The sequence below is a fragment of the Triturus cristatus genome, chromosome 6 (genome assembly GCF_964204655.1).
Source record: "Triturus cristatus chromosome 6, aTriCri1.1, whole genome shotgun sequence".
Classification (NCBI taxonomy): Eukaryota; Metazoa; Chordata; class Amphibia; order Caudata; family Salamandridae; genus Triturus; species Triturus cristatus.
The window spans coordinates 888,052,127-888,078,139 of NC_140589.1; the positions used below are offsets into that span (position 1 = coordinate 888,052,127).

A 26,013-nucleotide genomic window follows, 5' to 3' on the forward strand; every position below is an offset into this window, starting at 1 on the left:
GTATTAATTAAGCTGCTAAACGAAAGCCAAGTACATGGTGCTTGACCTTACAAATCCTTAAGTCATACATAAGACTGAAAACAGTTATACAGCTTGCAAAATGTGAAGACTGGGGCTTAAACATCCCCTCATGAACGGTCTACCTCACCCCTTGTGATGAGGTAGACGGTTCATGAGGGGACGTGCCTTAAAATCAGGTCTGAGAAAATACCAGTAAGTTTCTGAGGGAACATTATGTCTGCAGCCAAGGCAGGGACAAGGAAGCCTGGAGTGAAAATACAATACAAACTTCGAACTAGACGTCATGAAACTACTGGATTAGCTTTTTTCCCTTTGCATCAGTATCCAGTCTGGAAGTGGTGTCTAGTCATTTACTATAGCAAAATGCATGGCGATACTTGTGTAAATGATCCACATAATATGACATTTCCCTGGTAACTGGAAACTCAAGGACAGAAAAGAGGGGTAAAGCTCACAAGAAGGCCAATACCCCCCAAAACGCAGAAAATGGGTCATTTTGCACTCACAGATGTTTCCATGACTGGACTCACAGACGTTTTAAGGCATGGGCAAAGTGGGCTCTGGCCCAGGGCCCCCGCGCTTCAGGGGGCCCCCTGAAAGAGCCCCTCTGTTCTGCAGAGAGTCTCGCCCTAATGACCTTGAATAATTCTTACACAGATTATTTTAAATGCCGTTTTCCTTTGCTTTATTTTCAATGTGGGTGATGTGTGAGTGTCTATTAAGGCATTTTGTGGAGAAATGTTGTGTTGATGTTTCATGCAACAGCTATAAAAATGTTTCTTTAAGATCAAATCAGAACCACACATATGAGAAATGGGATAGTGTCAGAGATTATTTGCAGTACTAACAGAGAGTAGTTGCTATGTTACATATTGAAAACACACATTACCACCCCTGAATATTACATGTAAACATAATTAGAATTTGGAGGAGTGTGCATGTGCACTGTCAGTGACCAGGCCAAAGATGGCATGCAAGAGCTGAAATTGGATCATAAATGCAAAACTGTTCCTAACAGGGGCCCCAAAATATGCTTGGCCCAGGGGCCCCAAAATCCTTAAAATGTCCCTGAAGTCTGAACTGAAGCGAGTTTCAAGCAAAACAGTGGGAGGAGCACTTCTCAGATAACATGGAATGGAGCACCATATGGAATGAAATAAAAGTGTGCATGAAGGCCAACACTCTTGGTTTCAAAATCATAAACTTGGAATGTTTTTTGTTCTCTGGGAATGCAGAATGAACATGAGATTTCAATTTCAAGAACTAAAGATCACAGGAAGATATAGCCACTATTAACATTTCACAAATACTCCATTAAGGATGGGGTTTCTTAATACAACAAAATATTTGCTTTAGTGTAGCAAAGTGACTTTTTAGCTGAAGAATTTTCTTCATTCCCCTATTTATCTCTTGCATTGTGTTCCCATTCTGCTTCAATGAAGCCCCTTTTTAAATACCCTTGAAGGTTTTTGTGTGTATGTGTCAATACACGCATTATATTTTTGGTCATCACGGTTTACTGTTCTCTTACCATTATGTATTTTCTGAGGCTTTTTTAAAGAAACATTTACTTCTGAAACAGAATTGCGTAATTTGTACCTATGTTTTATTCACACATAACCACTTTTTCTTTCAGACTGCTTACTTCTACTTCGTCCACCAAAATATGTATTCTAGCTTTGCGACCGTGCTGCAAGTGTCACGGCCTGATTTAATAAGGTATTTGGGAAGCCAAATTTATGTAAGCTGCGCAGATATTCCAGCATGAAACACAAAACATTAATACCGATTCAGAGAACCAGGAAAGAGGAAATGTTCCCATTTGTAAATGTTGGGCTCAGGGAAGGTATGTGAACATTGCAGGGTACTACATGCGAAGGTAGGTGAACATCAAAGTATTTCCATACCCCAATTTATTAGCTTCTCATCGTGGAAGTATGCCCACATTTATTTTTGTCCTGGCAAGAGCAATAGTGCGTTTTGAGTTTGTGATTGAGAAGGTAACCCTAAATTTAATTTGGGTGTGTGTGGGTGTTTATCAGAGATTTCAATTAGAAGAAATATTTGCTCCCCCGGGTAGGAAAAGAGGAAAAACAAAGTTACATTTGCAAATTCACATTTACATCACATTTCCAGATGCAAAAATGTCCAGTCAGTGAAAAATTTGTAGGGGATAACAAAGATGCCACTTACTACTGAAATCTGTTTCTGGGAGATTTCTAATTCACAAGAGAAATTTCGGGAAAAGTTGGAAATTTGCTTAACACCCCGGCGTAATCCTATTGGAGCAAATGTCGAACTTTTCATGTATAGTCTATGTTCTCACAAATTTAAGTGCAGTCGTGCCACCCATATTAGTTTAAATCAAAGTATCCTGAACTTGACGGTAAAGTAGTACATTCCTTAAAATTAAGAAGAATACTCAGGCTGAGAGACAGGATTTCATGGTGCAATTAATGTCTAGATGTTAGAGGCAGCAAATAAATCATGTTATTATGGTCCGTGGAAGGTAGAATGATGGTAGAGGCGGCCAATCACCAATTCCATGCTATTGAACGTGGAAGAAGAGTGTGAAAGCATCACAGTAAGTGATAGCAATTCGGTCAAGGTGGTCAGTTTCATTAACAATTGCATGGTACTTCTGTAGAAGGGGTACTGTAACCAGGGACTGGGTGAGTTGTACAATTGGGGGTGATGTGGAATGAACGGAATGACTTGAGGAGCCGCCGGTATAGGTGCTATTTAACAGGTCGTAGTTATTGGTTAGGTCTTTGCCATAGAGATATGATACATACTCCATTCTTGGAGAAACTGAATGCATTACTTTGACTTGTCGCAGACGTGTGGAGGACTGCAGGTTAGATTTCAAGCTTACTGGCTCAAGATTAAGAGCCAAACTACTGTTAATGGTTTCTACTTGAAAAGCTCTCACTTACATAGAAGGATGGCCCACAAAATTGTGCTCCCCACTTGTTTTAAGGGCCGTTTGGTTATGCTGCAACTCATTAAAAAAAAATCAAATCTTAAACACAGGTACAGATGTATAAGAAATTGCGTTATAGGCTGAATGGGTGAGTACCCACCCTCAAGTATTAATCTCAGTCCTTGTAAACCTAAGCTCAACCCCCTGGTAGCTATGTCACAGAGCAGACGGGCTTAACTTAGAAGCAATGTGCAATATGTTTATGCAGACTAAAAAACAAAGTTGAAATGAAAAAAAATCCAAAAACGAAATAGAAAAATACAGTGAAAATAAACAAATTGATAAAAAAAAATGCATTAAGGGGAACCAGAGGTATGGATTTTTAAAGTTTTAAGCAGGAATAGCTTCAAAAAGCACAAAGTGCCAATGATGGTCAAATGTTGCAGTAGAACAGGATCTTGCCGCAATTTGATGCTGACTGTGACGAAGCGCAAGTCAGATACAATAACCATGTTCATCCTGGTCAAAGATTTTATCCTCTGACTTTAGTCCTTTAAGTCCCAATCGACGAAGGAGCACACCTCTAAAAAAAACAAAAAAAAAACGGGACTTCAAGGGAGGCACTTTCAGACACAAAGGGTGTCAGGCAGAGTTCCGTCCAGCTTTACTTGCCACAGATCAGCTGGGCAGCTGCAGAAAAAAGTCTGTTGTGTCCATGTAGCTTTAACAGGAGGTCAGCCATATGACCTTTGCAGTCCACTTCTTTATCCTAGGTACAAAACAGAGGGCAGGTCCTGTCATCCGGGCTCTTCTCAGGTCGCAGACAGCAGGTTCATCCCTCTTCAGATCTTCCACAGGTCCAGAAAGTGTTCTGAGATGGTCTGAAGTGCGTGGTTGAAGATGACACATTTATGCTCGGCACAAGCTAGAGGGTGGGTATGACCCCTGGGCACACCCTAAACAATGGGGTAAAGATTTCCGGGGCTAACCCTACCCACTTTGGGCATTTTCAAAATGGCTGTACTCTTCAACCTCACTAAACTTGTGCTCTAAGGTGTGTGTGGTGAGTGTACTATGGTAATAATAGTGTCCTCCCACATCAAACACTAAAATCTAGTTTGTGGCAGGTCCTGTACCTACAACATATTCAGAGACAGAAGTCTGGGAGAACAAAAACGGTTTTCGGCAACCAGACAGAAGATGAATAACAATTGTTTTGGCATCCTGCCTTAATCTTCTCAAGTACACTCCAAGCATTATATTGAAAACCCCAGAAGACCTGTCAAACAGGCTGTGACACCAGTGTCAAAAAGGGGCCCACTGTAATTGGGGCCTGCCTAGTTGGGGAGGGCAGCCCAGGTGTCAGCTAACATTTGCCTGTGCGAGGAGAGACCTCTTTGAAGTTCGCCCTCAGTGACAGATGAATAACCACAGCAGTTTCTTGACGTCTCCTTCCCAAAACATGTATTACAAATCTAAGTACATCAGTGAATTGGGTTTGTAATAAATATCAAGAAAGTCCAAAAATGAAATTTCTAGTTGTTTTCTAGCCGGAGATTTTATTTAAACATATTATATACCAATGTTTTCCTATGAAACAACTAACTCTGCTATAGTGAAAATAGCTTCTAGTGCCTTTTCACTTTAAGGACATGTTTAGTATTAAACTTTTATTTGCCCTAATTTTAAATATCATAAACACTGCCTTATGGGTAATAATACCTGCTTAGGATACCTGCTTAGGGATGGCTTCATAATATGTATAAGAAATGTTTAGGCCCTTCAAAAAGGGTTATTTTGACATGTCGAATTTTAAGTTTTAAAACTACACAGGCAGGTTCCAAAGGAAGGCCTGTAGATGAATTTTACAGCTCTACTGCACTGGGTAGCACAATGTAGCATTTAATTAACAGGCCCAGGGTACATAAGGGACTTCTGCGCGCATTAAATAAACAGGTATATGCCAATTCAAAATCCCATATTGAAAGGAGGAGCACAAGCACTTTACCACTGGTTAGCAGGTGTAAATAGAGTTCTAAATCCAGCAAAACTGGGGTGCAGAAAGAATACCATAGAATAAAGGGTTTAGATGAAACAAGACGGTTACTCTGTACCACAGGGAGAGAAAGAGGAACTGATATTCTAGACTGCTGCCCCTATGAAGGGGCTGGGCCTCATCTCCTGGTCTACCCAGCTGCTTTGTTTCCATACAGGGAGGATCATTTCATTAACAATTGATGCCAGTTTAACTGTATTTATTATTGCTCTGGTTTTGTTGGATTTCAACAAATCAATAGTCCTGTTCCACTTCATATGGTTATGAGGAAGAGATCCTGCACAGGACGAAGTGACGGTGTAACAAATGGATGTTCAAGGCTCCTCTGGCTTATGCCAACAGCCCACGCCTAGCATGCAATACCATAGAAATGTGGAAAATTAGAACACCAAGCATCTTATGGTAGCACTCTACAGCCCTCGTGGATGGCAAAAGCAGGATTAAATTGTAATACAATCCAGTATATTCGAAGGCTGCATGCATGAGGACATATGATAGCAAAATACAGGGTAACTGACCACTCCCCTGGCTTTCAAAGATTATTGACAGATCAGCGGAAAACTGATCAGCACCGCAGATAAACGTGTCTGAAAACTAACACAACAAAAAAAACACTTAATGAATATCAAAGAGAGGAGATGTGGCCTAGTGGCTAAAGCCATCAACTTCTGAACATGGGGAACCTGCTTCGGTTTTGGGCAGATCACTTAATGACCCTGTGCCTACAAGTGAAAAAATATGTATGATTTAGGACTTCATTTAGAGATTGGGTGACGGGTTACTCTGTGACAAACATGATGGATAGTCTGTTGGCCTTATTACACGTCCATGTGCAGTATTACTCAGAGCAACTGGAAGTATGCAGCAGGTGAGTGCCAAATTATGTGGCAGGGTTGAGTAAATAATGCGGGAAGAAAAGGAAAATTATGCAGCATAATGCGGCGCGTTTTGTAAGAGTGCTACTTCATTATTTAGGCATTTTTAAACTTGGCAATACTCTGAGAATTGGTTGCACATCATTAGTTCTAGTTTAACATCCAAACACAGCAATATGGCACAGAGAGGTGACCAGCACAACTTTGACACGGGCCTTCCACTGCACGACAACACGTGCTGTTGCTTTTTTAGTAACTTTTGAACTGTTTGGGCTAGAAACAACATTATGTTTTATTCGAATCTGCAGATAATGCGGCAGATGTTTGATTATATGGCAAATGCAGCAAATCTATAATTATGTAAAAATTGCAGTGGCTGCACAATCGCATAATTGCAGTGGCCCCGATTATACTCTAGGGCACTTGTAATAAGGTGATGCGATAGCAGCAGGGCATGGCCAAATATGATGTGTGGACCCTATGCCCACTGGGGACAGAACGCGCAGCCTATCGGAGGTGACATTCCTGGGCTGAGGTGCACTGAGGTGGAGTACCCCCGGTGGATGAGAGCCTTCCCATGAGGATTTAAGGTTGGTGCAGTGAGGACAACGCTGTAGCCGGAGAGGAGCAGCCACTGCAGGACACAGAGGCCTATTTTGGGCGGTAGAAGTCAGCGGGGCATGGCCAAAGACTGAGTGCTGGGCCCTGGGCCAACCAGGGACAGAACGGGTAGCCTTTCAGAGGTTACATTCCTGGGTTGAGGAGGCCTGAGGTGGCCAACCCCCGGTGGATGAGTCTTCCCTGAAGGACTTAAGGGTGGTGCAGCAAGGAAGATCTGGTAGCCGAACTGTGGAAGTGTGGTTAAGACCCCAAATGACAGGGCGTTTTGGCCCAAGCATTGCGCCCACAAGCAGAGATGTGGTACACACATGGTGTTTCCTCCCAGTCCAGGGGCAATGGCTGGACGCTGGTTGTGAGTATAAAGGCCCAATTGAGCTAGAGAAGTCAGCGGGGTGCAGCCGAAGACGGTGTACAGGCCCCTGGGCTCGAAGGGGAAACATCAGGCAGCACATTGGAGGCACCATTTCTGGGCTGTAGTGGCTGGAAGCAGATGGGGAACAATCCTGAGGGCAGATTCTGGGCCCTAGAGAGAACTTACCCCTGCAGTTGGGGGTGCATAGGATGGTTGCAGCAGGAAGACATTGAATTCACAGATCCAGGTAGTGGCCACCTGGTAGGCAGAGTGGACTCGGATGGGCATATCATGCTGATCCTGTTGGTAGAAGGATCCGCTGGCGGCCCCATGAGCAGATGCTGGTAGGGCTGGGACACCTGTTGGCAAAACAGCAGCGTGTGGCAATAAACCCTACCACTGCAAAAGACTCAAGGGGGCGCTCCTTATGTATTCACAATTCCCCCCACAATGCATTGGTGCCACTACAAGGAGTCGAGAGGGGGGCCAAATGGAATCTCCTGGGGATCTTGAAGCTTGGGGATATGTGGACTACAAGGGGCCGATCCCCTTTGAAACACAGAATGCAGAATATTAACTGGCGAGGAGTCAATACTAGAGGTACTTCAAGATCCGACACCTCATCAGAGGATGCCTAGGTCAGATCGCGGAGATCCCAGAGGAGAGCCCCCTGCAGTTTAGGGTGCTTTGTGCTCCTTTACACAGGCATGCTATATCAGCAATGTAGAACACCCTCTTGGCCAATAGTACCCCACCGCTCCAAGCACACAGAGACAGGTGGGAGGGCAATCTCTCCAGACTCTAGGTCGATGAGTGGGGAAGGAGGCCGGCTGTTACCTCAGGAAAGTAGCGATTCAGGCAAAAAAACTCCTTCACAGGGCATACTTCACAAAGTCACAACTCTTTGCCATGAACAGATGCCCATCTGACAGGGGCTCGAGGAGCTGCTCACTACAGGGCACACGGATTCACACAATATGTGAGTGTCCTAAGTTACAGCCATACTGGTCGGGTGTAGGGAGCAGGGTGTCTGGGGTCATCGACATCACACTAGACCTCACACTGAAACTAATCATGGTAGGCATTTGGGGTGAACAATCATTAAACAAATACAACCATCTATTTTGTAATGTGGCCATAATGGTGCTTAGGCGCAATGTTTTCAGAAAAGGGAACAGTGCCGGGGCTCCGCAGGTGGAAGATTGTGAACGCAACATGGCCTGTCCAAATAAGTTTTAAAAAATCTGGGGTGCATGGGCGGCCCGATGCGAGGATATGGACTTAGACTCTGGAAGGGGGCAGTGATGGTAGGCTGCAATGGATGGCCAGCCTGGGCTCTGCTCATTGTATTAATTTATCCAGCTGCTTGAGCTTGAATGTTCTGTGGCACAGACATGACACTGTAATACTATTAGTGCAAAAAGGGCACAGAGTTCCTCCAAGAAAGATGTATAGTCATGTGTCAAGGGAATCACGTGGGCCTGGCTGTAAGTGAAGCAGGTCGAAACGAAGGGGGAGAGTCCCTTGTTGGAACTAGGGCTCTCACACACCCAGCAAGCTAGGTGTCATGCTTCATCATATGAGCCTGCCCCTCGTCAGGTCGGCGCTGCAATACCTGACGGGCAACCAATATTGGGGCTCTTTGGCGGGGATCTTTTGTTCCTGCCGATGGGTGCAGTGGGGGTAAAGGGCCCTAATGTGTGTAGATGTAAGTGATAAGTGAAGTGAGTGTAAAATAGGTACTGTTTGTCCACACGGATACTTTTATTATAGTGGTAAACAGCCTAAGTAAAAATTGGTGGAGGTGGGTATTAGAACTAGAAGTAATGAAACTAGTTGTACATGCCCTACTCTCAAAGAGATCTACATGTTTCGTGCCATAGTAGCCATAAAGGTCAGGGAACTTCCTCAGGATCAGTGTTTGAACTGTCTACAATGCGTGGGTACGTGAAGAATCTACACACCTAACAGGCTTTGGCAAGATAACCTGAAACGAGAAACGTGAAGTGACGATGATCAATACATGCAGGTGCACTCACAGTATGATAAAAAATCTTGTCTTCAATATACAGGGGTAAAGAATATTTTTGTATATGTATTGTCAGTGAGACAAAAAAGGGGCTGTGAGAACAGGGGATAAAAATGTGCACAAGGGCACCACAAGGATAAGTGAGTATGTTAAAAGTATCTCATAGTGAAAAATATGAGGGATGCGGTTATTAAACAAGGAAGAGACTCACCTAGACCGCTAACAAGGAGGTCTTGCAGCAGTAACCGGCGGACGCGAAAGGACTCCAATTTGGGTCCTGTAAGCATATACCGATGGAATGGAAAGGTAAGTTAGGGGGATAAAAAGGTGGTTAACGCGGAGTGTAAAAACAGCGTGTTGCTGCCAAAAGAACAACTGAGGGGAGAGAATGGGGAAAGGAAAGGACACTGCCAAGGTTCAAACACCCACATGCGATACAATTTGCAGCCATGATAACCACGCACTCAGCAGCTAGCGGTCAATGACTGATCGCAGCGGAGGAGAAGAGGTAAACTAACCAAACTCTCTTCGTGGCGCCGGGCGCATGAGCCGTCCCCCCTGGGTAACGGAGAGAATCATAGAAGGTAGCGCCATGTCAGTGCAAAACGGGAAGTGCATTCAGTTCCTCGATTGCAATCTCACCAAGGAGGGATTCCAAATAGGAGCGCACAAGAGGGAAGAAAAGCCGCGGTACTCACCAGCGTGTTGGAACGCTAATGCTCTTCAACCTACCCCTGCGCCGGAACCGGGATGGTGGGAGGTTTACGGCGGCTGGTGCCTAATGTGCTGTGGGGTTGTGACGTGCGCACGGTCATGTGACCGGTACGGTGGTGTGGAGGGCGTCACTGGGCAGTGTAGCTAGACGTAAAAGGCGGCAGCCATCTTGGAACGGGGAGGCGGTCCTAAACAAGGATGACAAAGAACCGGTGCGGTAATGACGGTATGGGCGATAAAGTAAATAATCCAAATCAAACAAATGCCGTAAATAAGCGGGCGGTATATTAGAATTAAGGAGTCAAAAGGTATTGACTTAAAAAAATACTAAATAACAACAAGTGTAGTGTGGGGAGTATTCTCACAGATCATGAACACTAATGAAGTGTGTTGTCAAAAAAGTTAGTTAAAGGAAGGATACCTAATGGACACCCGGCAAGGGGTCATGGATCACTCAAAAGGTGCCATGAATATGTCAAACAAGCCAGTGAATAACGGTAGGTATACCGACATTCGTGGGAGTGTAGCACCGTCATAGCTAGACGTGGATGGTGTACTCTAGAGGAAGATCATGTCAGGGGGGCAGAATTGGTTCTTTGCAGGGAATAGACCAGCGAGGAAACTGCTGCGGAAAGACACTAAAACTAGGGTTAACAAGATCCAATCATGTGAGTGCACCCCACGGAATGTCATCATTCAAGCCCATCAAATGTGTAGATAGTCTGAGGACCCATCTCTGTTCAAGCCTGAACAGTGCGTGTTTAGAAATCTGTGGATGTGCCTCTAGAACCATCCAGCGCATAGAGTCAGCGGGATGTCGTGTTTCCTTGAAATGTGTGTAGAGTCTAGTAGTAACTCTCTGACAGCGTATGTTACTTCTGTGTTCAGTTATCCTGGTCTTTACAGTGCGCATGGTCATGCCTACATACTGTAGGCCACAGGGGCACGTAATCATGTAGATCCATTTTCTAGTGTTACAGTTAATGTGTTTAGTCAAGACCCAGTTGAAATCATTCTTGAAGGTAATGTCCTTCGTAGTGGTGGTCAAACTACACGCCACACATGAGCCACAAGCAAAATGACCAGTAACTACGGGGAGATCCCACAAAGTGCGTTGCTTGTTAGTTGTGTTTTGCCTTGGTCTGGTATGGACCAAGAGGTCCTTGAGGTTTTGTGTTCTTTTATAAGCAAACCTAGGTTTCGGTATATTCAGACTGCCCGTGTCTAAAATGTTCCAGTTTCTCAAGATGATTTTCTTATTTCTAGCAGAGTCTGGTGTGAAGGAGGTGACACAGGTGAGTATGTCAGAGCTAGGTTTAGTTTGTGCCTCAAGTAGTGATTCTCGTGGGTTATTCCTAGCTCTTTTCATGGAGTTTCGAACTTGTATATCGGGATAACCCCTGGCCTTCAAATTAGATGATAGAACTCTGGCCTCTGTTCTGTAATCAGATACCCTTGTGCAATTTCATCTAATGCGTAAAAATTGGCCAAAGGGTAGATTATCCCTCAACATTTTGGGGTGGTGGCTGTCATAACGCAATAAACTATTGCATCAGTGGTTTTTTTATACAGAGTTGTGCTCAGAGTGCCATCAAGCAATGTGATGTTCAAGTCTAGAAATGGTATGGAAAGTTCTGATATGGTATGTGAGAACCTGAGATATTCATTCTGCACATTGATCCATTTAATGAAGTCTACACAGTTAGTGTGTGTCCCATGCCAGAAGATCAGGATATCGTCAATGAATCGTTTCCATAGCGTGAGGTTGTCACGGAAAGGAGTGGAGGTGTTGAAAATCAAGTCCTTTTTAAAAGCTGCCATATGGAGACACGCTACACTAGGCGCGAAGGTGCTCCCCATCGAAGTGCCCTGGCTTTGGTGATAGAGTTGTTTATTGAATTCAAAGAAATTTTCAGTCAAAGCCAGGGTAGCACCGTCAACTATGAATGTTATGGGTGTAGGTGAAGACCAATCTAATGCTTGCAGGGCGGTCTCTATAACTGCCAAGGTAGCCCTCTGGGGAATATTAGTGTAGAGGGCCTCCACGTCAAGGGTGACAAGATAGTATATATCACCTGTGTCTGTGAAGTTATCAATGATCTTAAGGACGTCAGTTGTGTCTTTTATAAACGAAGGAATGTCTCTTACCAGGGGTTGCAAGAAATGATCGCAAAACTTAGAAAGAGGCTCAAGGAGAGAGCCAATTCCAGAGACAATTATGCGACCTGGCACCGGGGTGATCCCCTTGTGGATTTTAGGTAAAGTATAAAAGAACGGAATCCTAGGTTCTCGGGTCACCAGGAAATCTGCTTCTTTGTAATGTGGCCATAATGGTGCTTTGGCGTTATGTGATCAGAAAAGGGAACAGTGCCGGGGCTCCGCAGGTGGAAGATTGTGAACGCAACATGGCCTGTCCAAATAAGTTTTAAAAAATCTGGGGTGCATGGGCGGCCCGATGCGAGGATATGGACTTTGACTCTGGAAGGGGGCAGTGATGGTAGGCTGCAATGGATGGCCAGCCTGGGCGTTTTGCCCAAGGAGAGCAACATGATCGAGGGACCAGTTGACCAGTCACTGACCTATGGGGCGATACCAATGAACACAAAGTAGATACCAATGTTGGAGGCAATGTGCTTATCACCTGATGCCTACGTGGGCTGGGGAAGTGATGGGAGGGTGGGAGTGTTTGAGAGATGTTGGTTTGTTGAAATTTTATTTTATTTTGAAACTCAATACAAATATGTTTTCTATTTAATTGTCATAGAAAAATTACATTGATATCTGCACTTTACTATCGAAAGAAACGCAACTAATGTACGCCCTATAGAATAAAATGTTTTATTGGGTGAAATGTCTGCCCTTGTTCTCTGCAGCACGGATTCCTTGTAATGGTGAGGGCTCACTAAAGAGGGACTTTGGCTCGGCCACATGTTGGGAGTAAGGAGTACGTTTCTGATTGGACAGAAGTTGTGTGCTTCCATAAGGAAGTGCTTGCCTCCACACAGCTCTGCTCATTGTATTAATGTATCCAGCTGCCTGAGCTTGAACGTTCCGTGGCACAGACATGACATTGTAATACTATTAAAATGTCTCAGATAACTAGATAGTTTGTGGTCTTTTTCTCTGGCAGCAGCACAGTTAGGAGGGCAGTCATTAACTTGCATGGATATTCAGGTTCCGTTTGAAAGAGCAATTGTCACCTGACCTTTTAACCTACACAAATATTATTCTACAGTTCTTTGCTTTCATACAAATATATGCCCATCCCATGCTATTTACAGGTAATGCTTCACATTACGATACAGCTTTCATTTAAAGCCAGATCTATTGGCATTTCAAATGCTTGATAATCTGGGTGAATTGCTACACAACGAGCACTGAGACGTTCCATAGTTCCATAAGGTGACCTAAATAAACGAACCAGTGAAATGTTAATAGTGTGTTTGTGCACACTTTCTCACAACAAAACATCACTTGTGCTAAAACTTAAAGCAGTAAATAAAGTCAATACTTCTCAAATAGTATTATCGAAGACCATGCATAATATAAAGGTGGGGCTCTCGAAGTTTGAGGTTAGTTAATCTAGTTATTTTGAAATACATACTGCCTTATAATGGGTAATGGACATTTATGTCAACATGCCTGTCAATATCTGGGATTTACTTATTCTTAGAGGATTTTTCACTTGTCTATTGTCTTAATTGTTTAGCCACTTGTGTTTTTCCTCCAAGCCTGCTTTTTTACCTTTAAAATATTGTTTTTTGTTTCTTTCAATTTAAAAAAGTAAACGGTAGCTTTAGCGCAATTGCCTAGAAGATGTGCATTCTATAACGGACTGTTTATAGACTCCCCTGTTGCTCCCAAGACAACCTTTTTGAGAAGACTGGAAACTTAAAACTTAAAATATGCAGGTCTAAGTAACTTTCCTGTAAGTGCAGTGACTTTTCTATAGATCTGTTTTGTAACAGCACTGCAAATGTAGGACGGGAAGACACGGTGAAAAACGGGTTGTTTGAGCAGAAAATGACCAGTAGCAGCAATTGCCTGCCTGAGAAGAGCTCAGTTTTCACCAACCCAATTCGTTCTCCAGGACAGCACTGCACTCAGATGATCCCAGACTGAGGTCCACTGTCACTTGCATGGTATTCCTGCTATAAGTGCGCGACTGCTTGTGAAGCAGGCATCCTGCCTTATTATTAGGCCCTGGCATCACACTAATCCAGCTAATGTGCAAAGACCTTGGCCTGTCCCTGGTAATGCAAAGTCTGGAACCAATTCTGTGACCGGCAGAGGCGCACAAAGCATACCCTTATGGTGGATATAGGATTACTGTTCGTGCCCGAGCTAAGGCACAAAGCAATGGTGGCAGCGTACAGAGTTTTGTGAACAAGTGTGTAACCAGATCTTTTCCCCCGTGTGTGTGTGCATGTCATGGGCGAGTATGTAAAGCATGTTTCGAATATGTATGTGCAGTAAGTGGGAAGCACATATATTTTAGTAGGAATCTGTGTGTGGTAGGAGGTTGAGTTCTGAGAACTGTGGAATCTGTTTAGAAATGCCTCTAATTCAGCAAGACACAAGAGAGAGTGGAGATATATTTCCTAGACAGTGGAAGTGTATTCCTTGTATTCCTGTGGTTGGAAGGTGCAGACGCAAACAATGAACTGAAGAATTGAGACAGGGCTCCCTTTAGATATTCACTGATGATCTTGCTAGAAAAGGGCTGCCAATTAGTTCTTTCGCAGCTCTGTCGTTTGATAGATGGTATGGCTGAGGGGCTGGGCTGCAGTTTCTGTTCAAGGTGAGGCAGTTTCTGTCTTCCCCAGATTGATGCTCCAGGAAAGCGGATAAGACCAATCCAGACATCTCACACTTCACTGTATCCTAGTCTTGGATACTCCTGCTTGGATTTAGCATCACTGCTACCTGCTGTGACAGCCACCACCAGCACAAAGGCTGTGTCTGATGAGCAAACAGAAAGTGACATTTGAAAGAGAACCACTCCAAACTGATACTGAACTCTAGGAAGTGGATCCACATCCCCGGACTGGAAAATGCGTATTACCAGTAGGATCCACACTACTTGAAGTTCTTTTTTGAGTGTTCCTCAAAGTACTTGAAAAGCTGCTCTGTAACCAGGGCTGGTACTGGATGACCGCCAGTCACCAAGAGGTGAGGGGACCACACATGAAGTCTGCTCCTTTTGCTGAAGAGAAGAGGCTCTGACTAGAGCCTATGTGCTTGCGGAGGTAGAGTCTGTAGCCGACCCTACAGAAGAAGAGATCGACTTGGAGGAGCAGCCTAGCATGTTCGCGCCATGGAGAATAGCCAGAGAAAGCAAGAGACTACAGGGGAACTAAGACATTAGCAATGCAAGTGCGAAAGTGGTCCCCTAGACTCCCTAAATGGTTCTGGTAGTGAACCTTATCAAGTGTTCTGCAAAAGATCAAGAACCAGTGCAATCAGCAGTCAGTCATGACTAAGCGATGTCAGATGTGAGCACCCTGGTTTGATCAAAGACTCAGAATACCGAAGTCCTCAATGAGCTAGAGAATGGCCCGGAGGTTGTAGCTGCTGCACCAGTGTACCATCGGAAACCGGCTGAGCAAGACTGACACTACTGAAGATGAGAGCTGCCCCGGGATCCATTGCGCTGAAATATTCAAAGTCTTCAAGTTCCCGGGAAGGCCATCGCCACACCTCAGACGTCACAGACCACAGGAGCAGGACCACTTGCACGCGCCCGCCACAAGGCCACCAATGGTCCCAATTTCTGCAGACTGGACAGGAGGCATAGTGCACACCACTGGGCAAGGGCCACCACAATCTTTTACACACTTCTTCAGACTCCGGACGATATAAGCTTTGGTCAATGAAATAATCAAAATTGCTAATCTATCAATGAGTCAGCTATTTTTATGTCTGTCTGGTGGGCAAGCACCCTCAAGGGGATGCAAGGAGACTTGTAAAGCTGAACAAAGCAAATGTGCAGTACACAGCGGGATCAACAACGCTCGAAGTCTACTAAAAAGTTGTGCTTGATTTAACAGTCATTTCCTAGAAGAAAACACCTATCAGACTAAGAGGCAGGAAACTGGATCAGAAGACTGCTATAATATAAACTGCAGGTGTGTGCCTCGCCTAATTTCACTTCGGAATGAGTTTAAAGTCTCAATTTCCTCAAAAGACTTACAGTACCCCCCAAAATGAGCTGCATCTGCTTTACTTTGGTCTGACAACTTAACATGCAGGGGAGCCTGAGTGGTGAATGCCACTATTTGCGGGATAAAATCGTCAGCAACAAGGTCAAACCAATGCACTGGCTGGAGTATTTATAAATGAACAATGATTAAAAAAAACATCGCGGTGAATGAAATAGGAGAAAATCAGAAGGTGTACTATTCTTGGTATCTCAACCTATTTTTTTCCAAATCAAGCCGCTTGTACATTTTGCAATTACAGAAAACTGCTTACCTGCCTTTTCCATCACGGCCTGAACTGTATCTCAGAAGAGCAGCCATGGACTCATACTGTTACACTCGCGCAACCCTTTAGGCGCTGTTGATATGTTCCTTGAAAGCTACATGCCTGAAATAAAATAAACTATAAACTCTGGAGTAAAAAGTATGAAGGTCCGTATTCAGCGACAGAATCCAAAAAATGAGAAAAAAAAGTGCGGAACCATCCGAGTGTTGCGGCCGAGTGTCCGTGCGCCGTGTGAGCAGCTGATCAAAATGGAGTCCGTCGCACCGACAGATTAGATGAGGGAACTCCTTCGAGCAATGCACTGACACACTGCGTCAGAAGCGTGAGCTGCTTAGCAGCGGCTTAGCTTAAACCAACTCGGTGCTGGTTGCAGCAGCTGTCTCGCGCTCTCCCCCACACGGCATTAAGCAACCAAACAAAATAAAGGAAATTGTTAAGTTATAATATTGACAACCTGTGGCTGGCCCAGCGCTAGTAAGGTGATAAAGGCATCAAAGGTGAGACATTCCAATGGTTGTTAAATGCCTTTCTACAGATTTGGCTTGGATAATCATCTCGAAACTCTAGCACAAAACACAAAAACATTCCGCAAAACAAACAATGAGGGGACAACTTGTGATAGGCAGTGTTCACAGGCGAGCATTGAAAGTAGTGAGTGGGGTGTAAACCGTTACCCTGGCGGCGACTGTAGGAGTTCACTCTTGAAGAAATGTTGGCGGGAAAAAAAAACAAATGGTGCAAGGTGCTTCATAATTTAATGCAACAACGAGACACGTTTTACTGGAGGTTTTGAATGTAAACTCATGGAAAATCCCAATACTTTCAGATTTTACCAATTCAGTCATATCCTCGACATGCGGTCAGGGAGGGGCTATTCCCTCTTCCACCTGACGAAGACTTTCAAACCAGGTGGCAAAATTGTGATTTTTTTCCCTACAATGTTTCCACGTAGATATAGCTGCGAGAGAACACATAATCGGACAGTTTAACTTGATATTGCTGTCCATTATTTCACAAAATTAATGCAGCCACTCTCAACTTCTAGTAACCACAACCTCTTATTTTTCTACACTGCCCCTCCAAAGTATATTCTCAGATGAATATAAGAACTACTTCGAAGGGGCAAGATAGGAAAATCCAGGTGGAATGGATAGCAGAGTAACCCCTCCAGTTAGACAGATCTCACTGTTCAGACACTAGAGCTACCATTCAGACAGAAGCTGCTAGGCTGTCACACAAAAAAAGCAGTTTAAATATAGTGATGAAAAGCTTCTACATAAGCCATCCAAAATTCAAGATCTAGTGACATACTGAAAAATAATAGAATATGTGGAGATTTATATTTGTTCGAAAAATTGCTCAATAGAGTTGTTTCTTTAGAGAAATCCTAAGGAAAAGGTGCCCTGAATAGCCTGAGTTTAACAGTACACAATCTGCATTAATTTCTTAAGAATTCTGCTCGTCAGAGGCAATGAAGTTAAATGTGTGCTTATCAATAAAGTGTGACAGAGTTACAGACTATGGAGCCTGCCCATTTGAAGGCAGAGATCAAGTTCATAAAGAAACTATGAAAACTATATGTTTCCTAATTCCTAAGCAATCTTCGAGACAAGCCACACGCCCTGGCTTAGAATGGCAGGCAATGGAACCTTGCAAGTGCCACCAAGAAAACGACCAGGAGTGGTGAAGTCCTACTTTCTTGGTATCACAGTACCAGAAATAGCAGTGATGCAATTGACACGAGTCCTCCATCCCTCATTTAGCACCGTAGTACTAGGGATCAATCATGTATGAGGGAGATGGGTGAGGAGACTTGCCAGGACACCTGCTCACACCTCGTAACACAGGTTTTGCAAGATTATGGAGCAAGCCTGGCCAACCCTTCTCAGGACAGAGGCTCTAGAACTGACAGAGAGGAGGCACTGGTCCTCGACCATAGCAACCATTCTTGGAGCGAAAGCTCGGGAGAGCAGAGTTGGCAAATCCCAGCTTTTCATGAAATGTGTGCTCTCTCTTTGTACCACCGATCTGGTCTTATTAACCAATGCAGAATAAGGAATAAAATGCATGTCCTGGGAAGGGAAACTATGTGGATATCTGTCCTGCACTGACTACCAGTGCCATCCTACCTACAGAAACGTCAATTGTTTCGCAACAAAGTCAATCTTACACTGAAGTTCCACAAAGTCGCTCACCTGTGCTGGATAAGGGGAGCAACCTTCAATATACGTACATAATTGTATTGCCAGTGGTCTGCCAAAAAGCAATGAATCACGTAGCAAATGCATGGTTTGTTCAATTGTGATGCTGAAAGTGGGTTCTCACAAAATAATAGTTGAATCCAAGTACATGATGGGCTGCAAGTGAAGGAAAAATCAAGTAATGAGGGGGAAAATATATTTTTGTTCAGTACGGTTCATCAGGTAGCACCATGGCAAAATTGTAGTCATACTCAATAAGTACAACAGAAACAATGAGGGAATTCTATAAATAGCAGATGTACAGGACTGGGGCAAAACCACAGGGACATGCCGACTTGCCTCACTTTATTTTATTGTAATTCTGCAGCCAACTTTCTCTGCCCCTTGCTAAGTGTTCAAAGTCTTCCCAATAAATAAAGAGTTAGGATTGGACGGGGGCACAATAAAGAGCCCGCAAACTTTAAAGGGTAAATAGGGTTTGGGAATCATGTGCTTCATGGAAAATTCAAGACACTGCGGTAAACAAAAAAACACACTGTGCTCCCTATATCTTTGTAGTGTTTTGTGTATTATAGAGTGCGGGACCCCAATGGTCCCTAACGGGCTCCGTAGTCTAGTGACGTTAAGTGACTGGGTGTGATTAATAAAATTCATGACGCAGTGCCTGTCAGTTAACGGTTACGCTCTAGCGAATAAAGAGGTGTAATACCGAGTACTGTGTGTTGCGTGATTCATTTACATGAGACCGGGTTGGGAAGGACGCTATGGTCTTGAAGGCGAAGCAACCTTTGAGAGAGGATTTAACTGATGTACTTCCTAAGCGAGCCAAAGTTTCTAATTTGCTGCAACTAGTTTCTAGATGCACCATACAGAAGACTGGGAAAAAAGAGGCATACATTCCTCCATGAATACTTCAACCTTGGGGTTAGTGCCAACATTAAATCAGATAAAAAAGCACTTCCACACAGCAGCAAATTAGTGTGGGTGTTTTGAACGGTCATGCTGCAAACACAAGTGAGACATTCAATTGGCACTCCTCGCAATCTGGCTGTGTGTCATTGGGAGGCATGCCCAAAATACTAGTTCAAACCAAGAGATTCCTCTTCATCCAAGATTTTGTACGCTGACTGAATAAAACCACCAGTGAGTGAAACAGGTAAACAATTTTATCATTATGTTTGCGTATCAGAATTTTTGTTGCCTTCCAAGAATAACACCTCTGCATTTCTTTTCACCATCTCTTAGAATTTGAAAATGAAGCAGCAAAAGTATTACTCAGGCATGGGATATTTTATCTACCATAAAGTGTGCCCTACTTAAGCAGTGTAAGGGAATCCTAATGTCAACTTAAAGGATGCCTGCAAACATCTTTGGATGCAAAATGTAGCCAATCTTTGCTTACCAGGAAAATAACACATTGATACTCAGGGCAAACAAATGAGGACGGGAACTTCCTTTCTGAATTTAGTGGTGGCATTGGATTCCACTCTGACTGGTGATGGCCTGTTTACTGAACTACATAGAACCGGACCTTTTACTAAAGAGGGCAATTCAGAATTGCTTCTTCCTTCCCTGTTTGTAAAAGTTAGATCCTAGATTTCCCGGATGCATCAGTCCAACACATGAGCAGCTCAAGCCTGTAGACAAAAAGTACACTTTGCTAGTTAGGTCTGAAATACATGCTACTGTTCCTGGGTAAACCTAAGATGGTGGCTAGCAAAAAGACCTCCTTTACAGAACTGAAAGCAGCCTGAAACTGGGCGGAAAAATGTGTGGTATCTAAAGTACTAGGACACACTTAAAAACTTTAACAGCAGCAATGCAAAAGAAATAGGAGATGAAGGCAAGATAACAATGAGAAGTCAGAAATGGCAGAGAGAATATTAATAACCGCCATTTTGGCTGGACTTGGGCAAGAATATGAATACCATTATCTAAGTGACTTGGATGTAACTAAATCAGTGATTAGAATTAACACCAACAACTCTGGAACAGAAGAGAAGAACTCTTATGTGCGTTTCCTATGACTACACACATCAACATATTGAAAACTAGCACCTCCAGATTTGTAACACTGTTGCGTACTCCAGTGCTACACCTAAGAGTGCCAGGAAAAATTCAAAATGGTTGAATTTCTTATATATTACTACTAAAAAAAATGTAGTAGCATTGCTGGGGATTGGGGGGGGGGCTGTGTGGAAGGCCCCTTTTCATGCACTCATTATCCAAGAGATATGAATGGCGATCTGCTGATAGACTTGATGGTTACATTTGGCATGTTCCTGTTTTGGACCTGCCATGCGGGTGTTTTGGTGAAGTTGGATTTTGTTAGGTCAAATGTGGGGTTCCAACATATATCTACTGTTAGGGAGAGGTCCTGATTATTGTTCGCTTGAAGTTGGTATACACAGAGATTGTCTCCAGATGGTGACCCCGGTTTAAATTGTTTGCAACACCAGTGAGACATATTCAACCAATATCCATACAGTCTTCCCCATGGCAAAACCCAGAAGCTATATACTCTTGTCGTGGAACATCAGGGGAATGGCGAACATGGTCCAGGCATGGTGTAAATTTGACATTATTCATGAAACCCATATGTCCAAGTGAGACTGTGTTCAACCAAGAAAGAGTTGGAGAAGATAGTTATTTTGTACATCATATTCTGCCTAAGCCAGGGGTGTCCTGTGTGAGGCTCCGTTTGAGGTGCAAAAGGAACACACTGACAAGCTCGTGAGGTGGGTGCTACTTGATGGGCTCCAGGATGAAGACACATTGATGATATTAGGTATGCATGTGCCCAATACTTCACAATTACATTTCTTAGTTACCTGTCAAATCAAATGACCAATTGTTAAACATCCTTATATTGTGGGGTTGCAGTCTTAATTACGTATTGGGGGTGCACATGCATAGGTCTCATATGCACAGTTGCTGGCAGGACTACTGAGAGGTTTCAGAGCTGGATAAAGGGTTGGAGCTTGACTGACACTTGAAGAGTCAAGCAACCCCTACAAGGGAAATACCAGTACTATGCTTACATTTATGAACAGCACACTGTGTTGGACATGTTCTTTCACACAGAGCGAGAATCTTGCTCAGTTTTTCATAATGCCATAAAGATCACATGTTGGGGAATGCCTTTTATGTTTTTCCTGACTGCAGCAGCATATGGTGGAAAAAAGGGAGTCCATCACACAATATTTCAAACATAATGGAGTGCAAGAGGGCAACACATAAATAGAGTATAATCTCTTTAAGATTTCATGAGTACCATGTGCATTAAGATTTCTTGTGGAGTTTGAGGCGAGATGAGGAGTTTGAGGCTTTGGTGATAAGTGACCAAACTTGGGACCAAACTTACTCCCGATTTGAATCAATTGTGCAGCTTTATTCAATATGCTGAAGTGGTTTTGTTATCGTGGCTACTGGCACGCAGCATGATGGAGACAATGCAGAATGCCTTCTGGCCCAGACAGACCCTCCGCAAGGTCCAGCTGCTCCCATGATGGGAGGAGATTGGACTGTGGTGCATTATCATTTTTGTAAAGTACTGTTGCCACCCATACTCAAAGCCTCCTGCGATAGGCCCAATTATGAGAATACACATTTGCAACATAGAAGAACACACTTTCACCTCTACACAGAGAGAAGCCCTGTTCACTAAGACTGAGGGCACTAATCCTATAGCACAACCAGAGAGTGGTGAATCACTGGAGAGTGATGGCCTATCTTCTGAATTTTATCACACTTTTTCAGGATGTGCTGTTACCACAACTAACTGATTAGTATTTCACAGGAAGGTATAAGGGTACCTTATCAACCAGCACGAAGGCAATGACCAGTTTTGCTCAAACCCTATCACAACCCATTGAATAAAATGGCATGCCGCCCCAGCAATGAAAAACCGTGACTACAAGACCATGGGTAAAGTTCTGGCTACAACTCTGTTGCAGGTTCTGGCCTATCTGAAACATTCTGACCAGAGCCGGGAAGGAGTACATCTCCCAACCTCAGTAGGTCATTTTGCATTTTATTAAAATACTTCCGAAAATGACCTCACTTCAGTGGTAGCGTGAATTGATATGGAGAAATTGTTCGACATACTAAGTAATAAGGGCAGTGGGATTAAACAATTAGTGTCGCACTTGGATACGTCTTCTTTATAACAAGCCTACAACTCACTTTCAAACAGGTTCTATCATTTACAACTTCTAGCATGTGAAAAGGGGTACTAAACATGGACTCCCCTCGACCCTGCTATTTTCTTTGGCAATGACGCTTCTTCCAAACTATAGTCCAGATTCAGAGTTTGGCAAACAGGTTAGTTACTCTGTCACAGTGACAGATCTCCTGTCTGCTTTATTACAAGTGCATTATGTCCTATGACACTTTTAATAGGGCCACCAGGACAATGCTTAATTTGAGCCGGGGCTTTCCGGTGCTAAGCACTGGCACTTAATTGTCAACACCCTACTTACGACAGTCCATCACATGGTGGCGCTGCTCATCTAATTTAGAGATTAGCAGAACAATGGTAGTTTAAGAATACAATGCACATTAAAATTGCTAATATCTTCCTTCCCAGCCATTCCTTTAGCTTTGGGGACCTGGAATAATCTGAACTGTTGCATTTACATGCGAGAGAGATGGTTAGTAGTTGTTCTGGCAGCGATGACAAGGGCGATGGGTGGTGCAAGCTGCAGTGGCCTCCTGGTCAGAGCCCTAGCACTTAATATTTTACAAATCAAGCACTGCACCAGGACATCAATCACATTGTGACTGAGTAACCCACCCGCCAAACGGTAAATCAGCCCCTATGTTCTTAAAGAGGAGCCCAAGCATACGATCATGATCGACGGGAGCCTGCATGCTATCTTCCTCTATATTGATGATGTCCTGCTTTATATGAACTGGTGTTGGGCCTTCATGAATGCATTCACTGTATTTTCTATTTACGCAGAGAAAAGGGAACTTTTGTGCATCTTGCCGCTGGAGCATTGACAGACACAGGACTTCAGCACTCTGTCAAGCGTGGCTTTGGGGTGGAAGGAAACCACTTTTCAATGTACTGGTGTCAAAATTTACCACACGAGAAAGAATATCATCAACGGTAATCCAACTAAGGCTCTAACAGTCATCCGTGGATCAGTCACGTTTAAGAGGGTATGTATGTATGTATAAAATATTTATAGAGCGCACTGCAACCCTACGGGCATCCTGGCGCTGACGACACAGTGAGGGGAGGGAGGAGAAAAAAGGGGTTAGGCTCTGGGAAAGAGCCAGGTCTTGAGCTGCCTACGGAATGCTGTCAGTTCCTGGACCTGTCGGAGCATCGTAGGGAGACTGTTCCAGAGACGGGCTGCCGCAGCACTGAAGGCACGTCCCCCCAAGGTAGATCTCTTTATCTTGGGGGTAATGGCCAATCTGGCTGCTGAAGAGCGCAGACTGCGCGTGGGAGTGTACCAGCTGAAGAGATTTTGTAGCGGTCTAGGACCAAGGCCATGCAGAGCCGTAAAAACTATGCACAGGGATTTAAACAGAATTCTCCGTTGCACCGGAAGCCAGTGGAGATCAGATAGTGCCCTGGAGCTGGATGAAATACGAGGTCTCGAAAGGGCGAGTTTTGCCGCAGCTGACTGAATGCGTTGGAGGCGCTGGATCAGGTATCCCGGGGACTCGAGCATCAAGGCATTACAATAATCAAGCCGGCTGAGAATTGTGCAGCGGACCACTGTACCGGGTGGCTGTTACTAAAACTGCTATATTGCTAAGACTTTTGCACTATTTTGCCTATGTGCCAGTGGTCATCCTGTGGTCCATATTTAATGGACTAAACACAATATTGGAGAAGAAAGGTGCTCAACAAGCCGCAGTTCCAGATTCCTGAAGGCAGACATAATGCACAAGGTTTTGAAGTTTATTATTTTGTTTCCCACCAGCAATGGGCAGTGAGCTAGCTACAATGTGCCTGCGGAGCTGAAACCCAATACTCACAGAAAGCAAGCGGTTGCATACCCCTTGCTGGGGAAAGGCCATTTGGGCAATGCATACCCCAGGTTGATTCAAGTAGCTCAATACTGCTAGAAGAGAACATCAAGAAGACCAACACAAATGTGGCATGCATACTTTCCATGTAGCAATGGCAAAATCTGTCCAAAATAATCCACAATGGGAAAAAACACCCATGTGTGACAACAAATGTTATGTATAGCATTACTCAAAGCGGGAGGAAGAATATCGTCCACTATGAACAGGATCCTAGGTGGAAAGTCTGATCGCCCTGAATTCTTCATGCTTAGTCGCAGAACGAAAGACTGTGTGTGCAGGTTCTTTCTATGATTACCAATGTGGGAGATAAAGTATTCTCCGCACAGAGCAAGATTCTTAATAGACTGTCCTCTTGATGAGAATCAGCGTATTAGCTACTAGGAGAATTACGGGCGAGCAGACTATGCACCTACGATCCCGCTCGTGCTGGAGAATTTTCTTTCTCCCACTTTGTGTCTTACAGGAATTTCCCTGATTAATTACCTTATTTTACACCACATTTGGTGTCACACATGTGGTGTTTGTCCCATTGTGGATTATTTTTGACAGATGTAGTCATTGCTACATTGAAAAAGATGTCCCCATATCATCTTTTCCTGATGAGACCCTACACCAGGGGTCTCCAATCAGTAGGTTGTGAGCTACTGTACCTCTCCAGATGCCTCTGAGTTGCTCAGCTGTGTGCAACCCAGCATATTGAATTAGATAGCTTTTGCTTGGTTGAATCATTATACAAAAATATAAAAAAATTGAAATTATACAACACTAATAATTTCATTAATATCAGTAGCTCTCAGTACAGAAAAGGTTGGAGACCCATGCCCTATATCTAATACAGGGTCAAAACGTCGACACCATACATACAAACTAACTTAACAAGCCTAACTCAGAAACAGGCTTATCAAACCTAAGGAATAAAATATTTGTGGTTATTTGGTTTCTGTGGAACACACTTAGATTTCTTACTATCTGGATCTATTTTTATCCTTGTCTAAGGGTGGTCAGGTTTCACACGGGACACAATGCACTTTTTTGGCATTTTCATGTATATTACACCGAGTATCTCAAGTATTACAAAATGTATGTTTTGCATTGTTGCTGATAAATTGATAATTATATGATTATTAACGCCAATGAGAAACATTGTGATTTTAATATATCCCTACATTTCAGAGCATTGCACAGATAGTGAATACATCAATTTGTATTTTAGAAATAATCTAAAGGACAGGAGATTCCAAAAAAGAAGTGAAGCCAACCGCCTTCCAACCACCAGCTTGTCTGGCAGGTGGCTCCTCACTGTGTGGAAATCGCAGATAATCTGTTAGCATGAGCTGAAGCCATTTTAGTTGTGGCATCCATTTTTGTTAGCCATGTGATTCTCCCGCCTTCACTGTTGCTTGCCTTTCTATTCTGCTTAAGTCATCAACTGTTTAACTTCTTCAGTACTGAGCCAGAACACTGTTTAAGCTCGGAAATGCTTGTAGCTGCTAGAATGCACCTGTTTTAGAGTGTAACTGTCAGGCTATTTCGACTGATGTAAGCAGTTCTATCTCCCCTCCCATTTTGCTGACTAAGTAATATTTGCCTGCCCATGTTAGTCAATAGCTATTCCTGTGTATGCCTGTACCTCAGATTTGAGTCTCCATGCTTACTCAGCTGTAAGCAGGGTATATAAGACCCT

The 26,013-nt window shown here is 43.6% G+C and overlaps 1 protein-coding gene across 9 annotated transcripts in view; it reads right to left on the minus strand.

Moving 5' to 3' along the window:
• MAP7 (microtubule associated protein 7) overlaps positions 1-26,013 on the minus strand; it is a 733,773-nt gene that overhangs the window by 448,981 nt on the left and 258,779 nt on the right. The window contains exon 1 of one of the 9 annotated variants that reach the window (XM_085611522.1): positions 16,066-16,185. The exons of the other annotated variants lie outside the window; for them this stretch is intronic. Coding sequence (XP_085467648.1) covers positions 16,066-16,078 — 13 coding nt within the window. The 5' untranslated portion in view covers positions 16,079-16,185. Of the gene's footprint in view, positions 1-16,065; positions 16,186-26,013 lie in introns of those variants that run through there. 9 annotated transcript variants of the gene reach the window in all.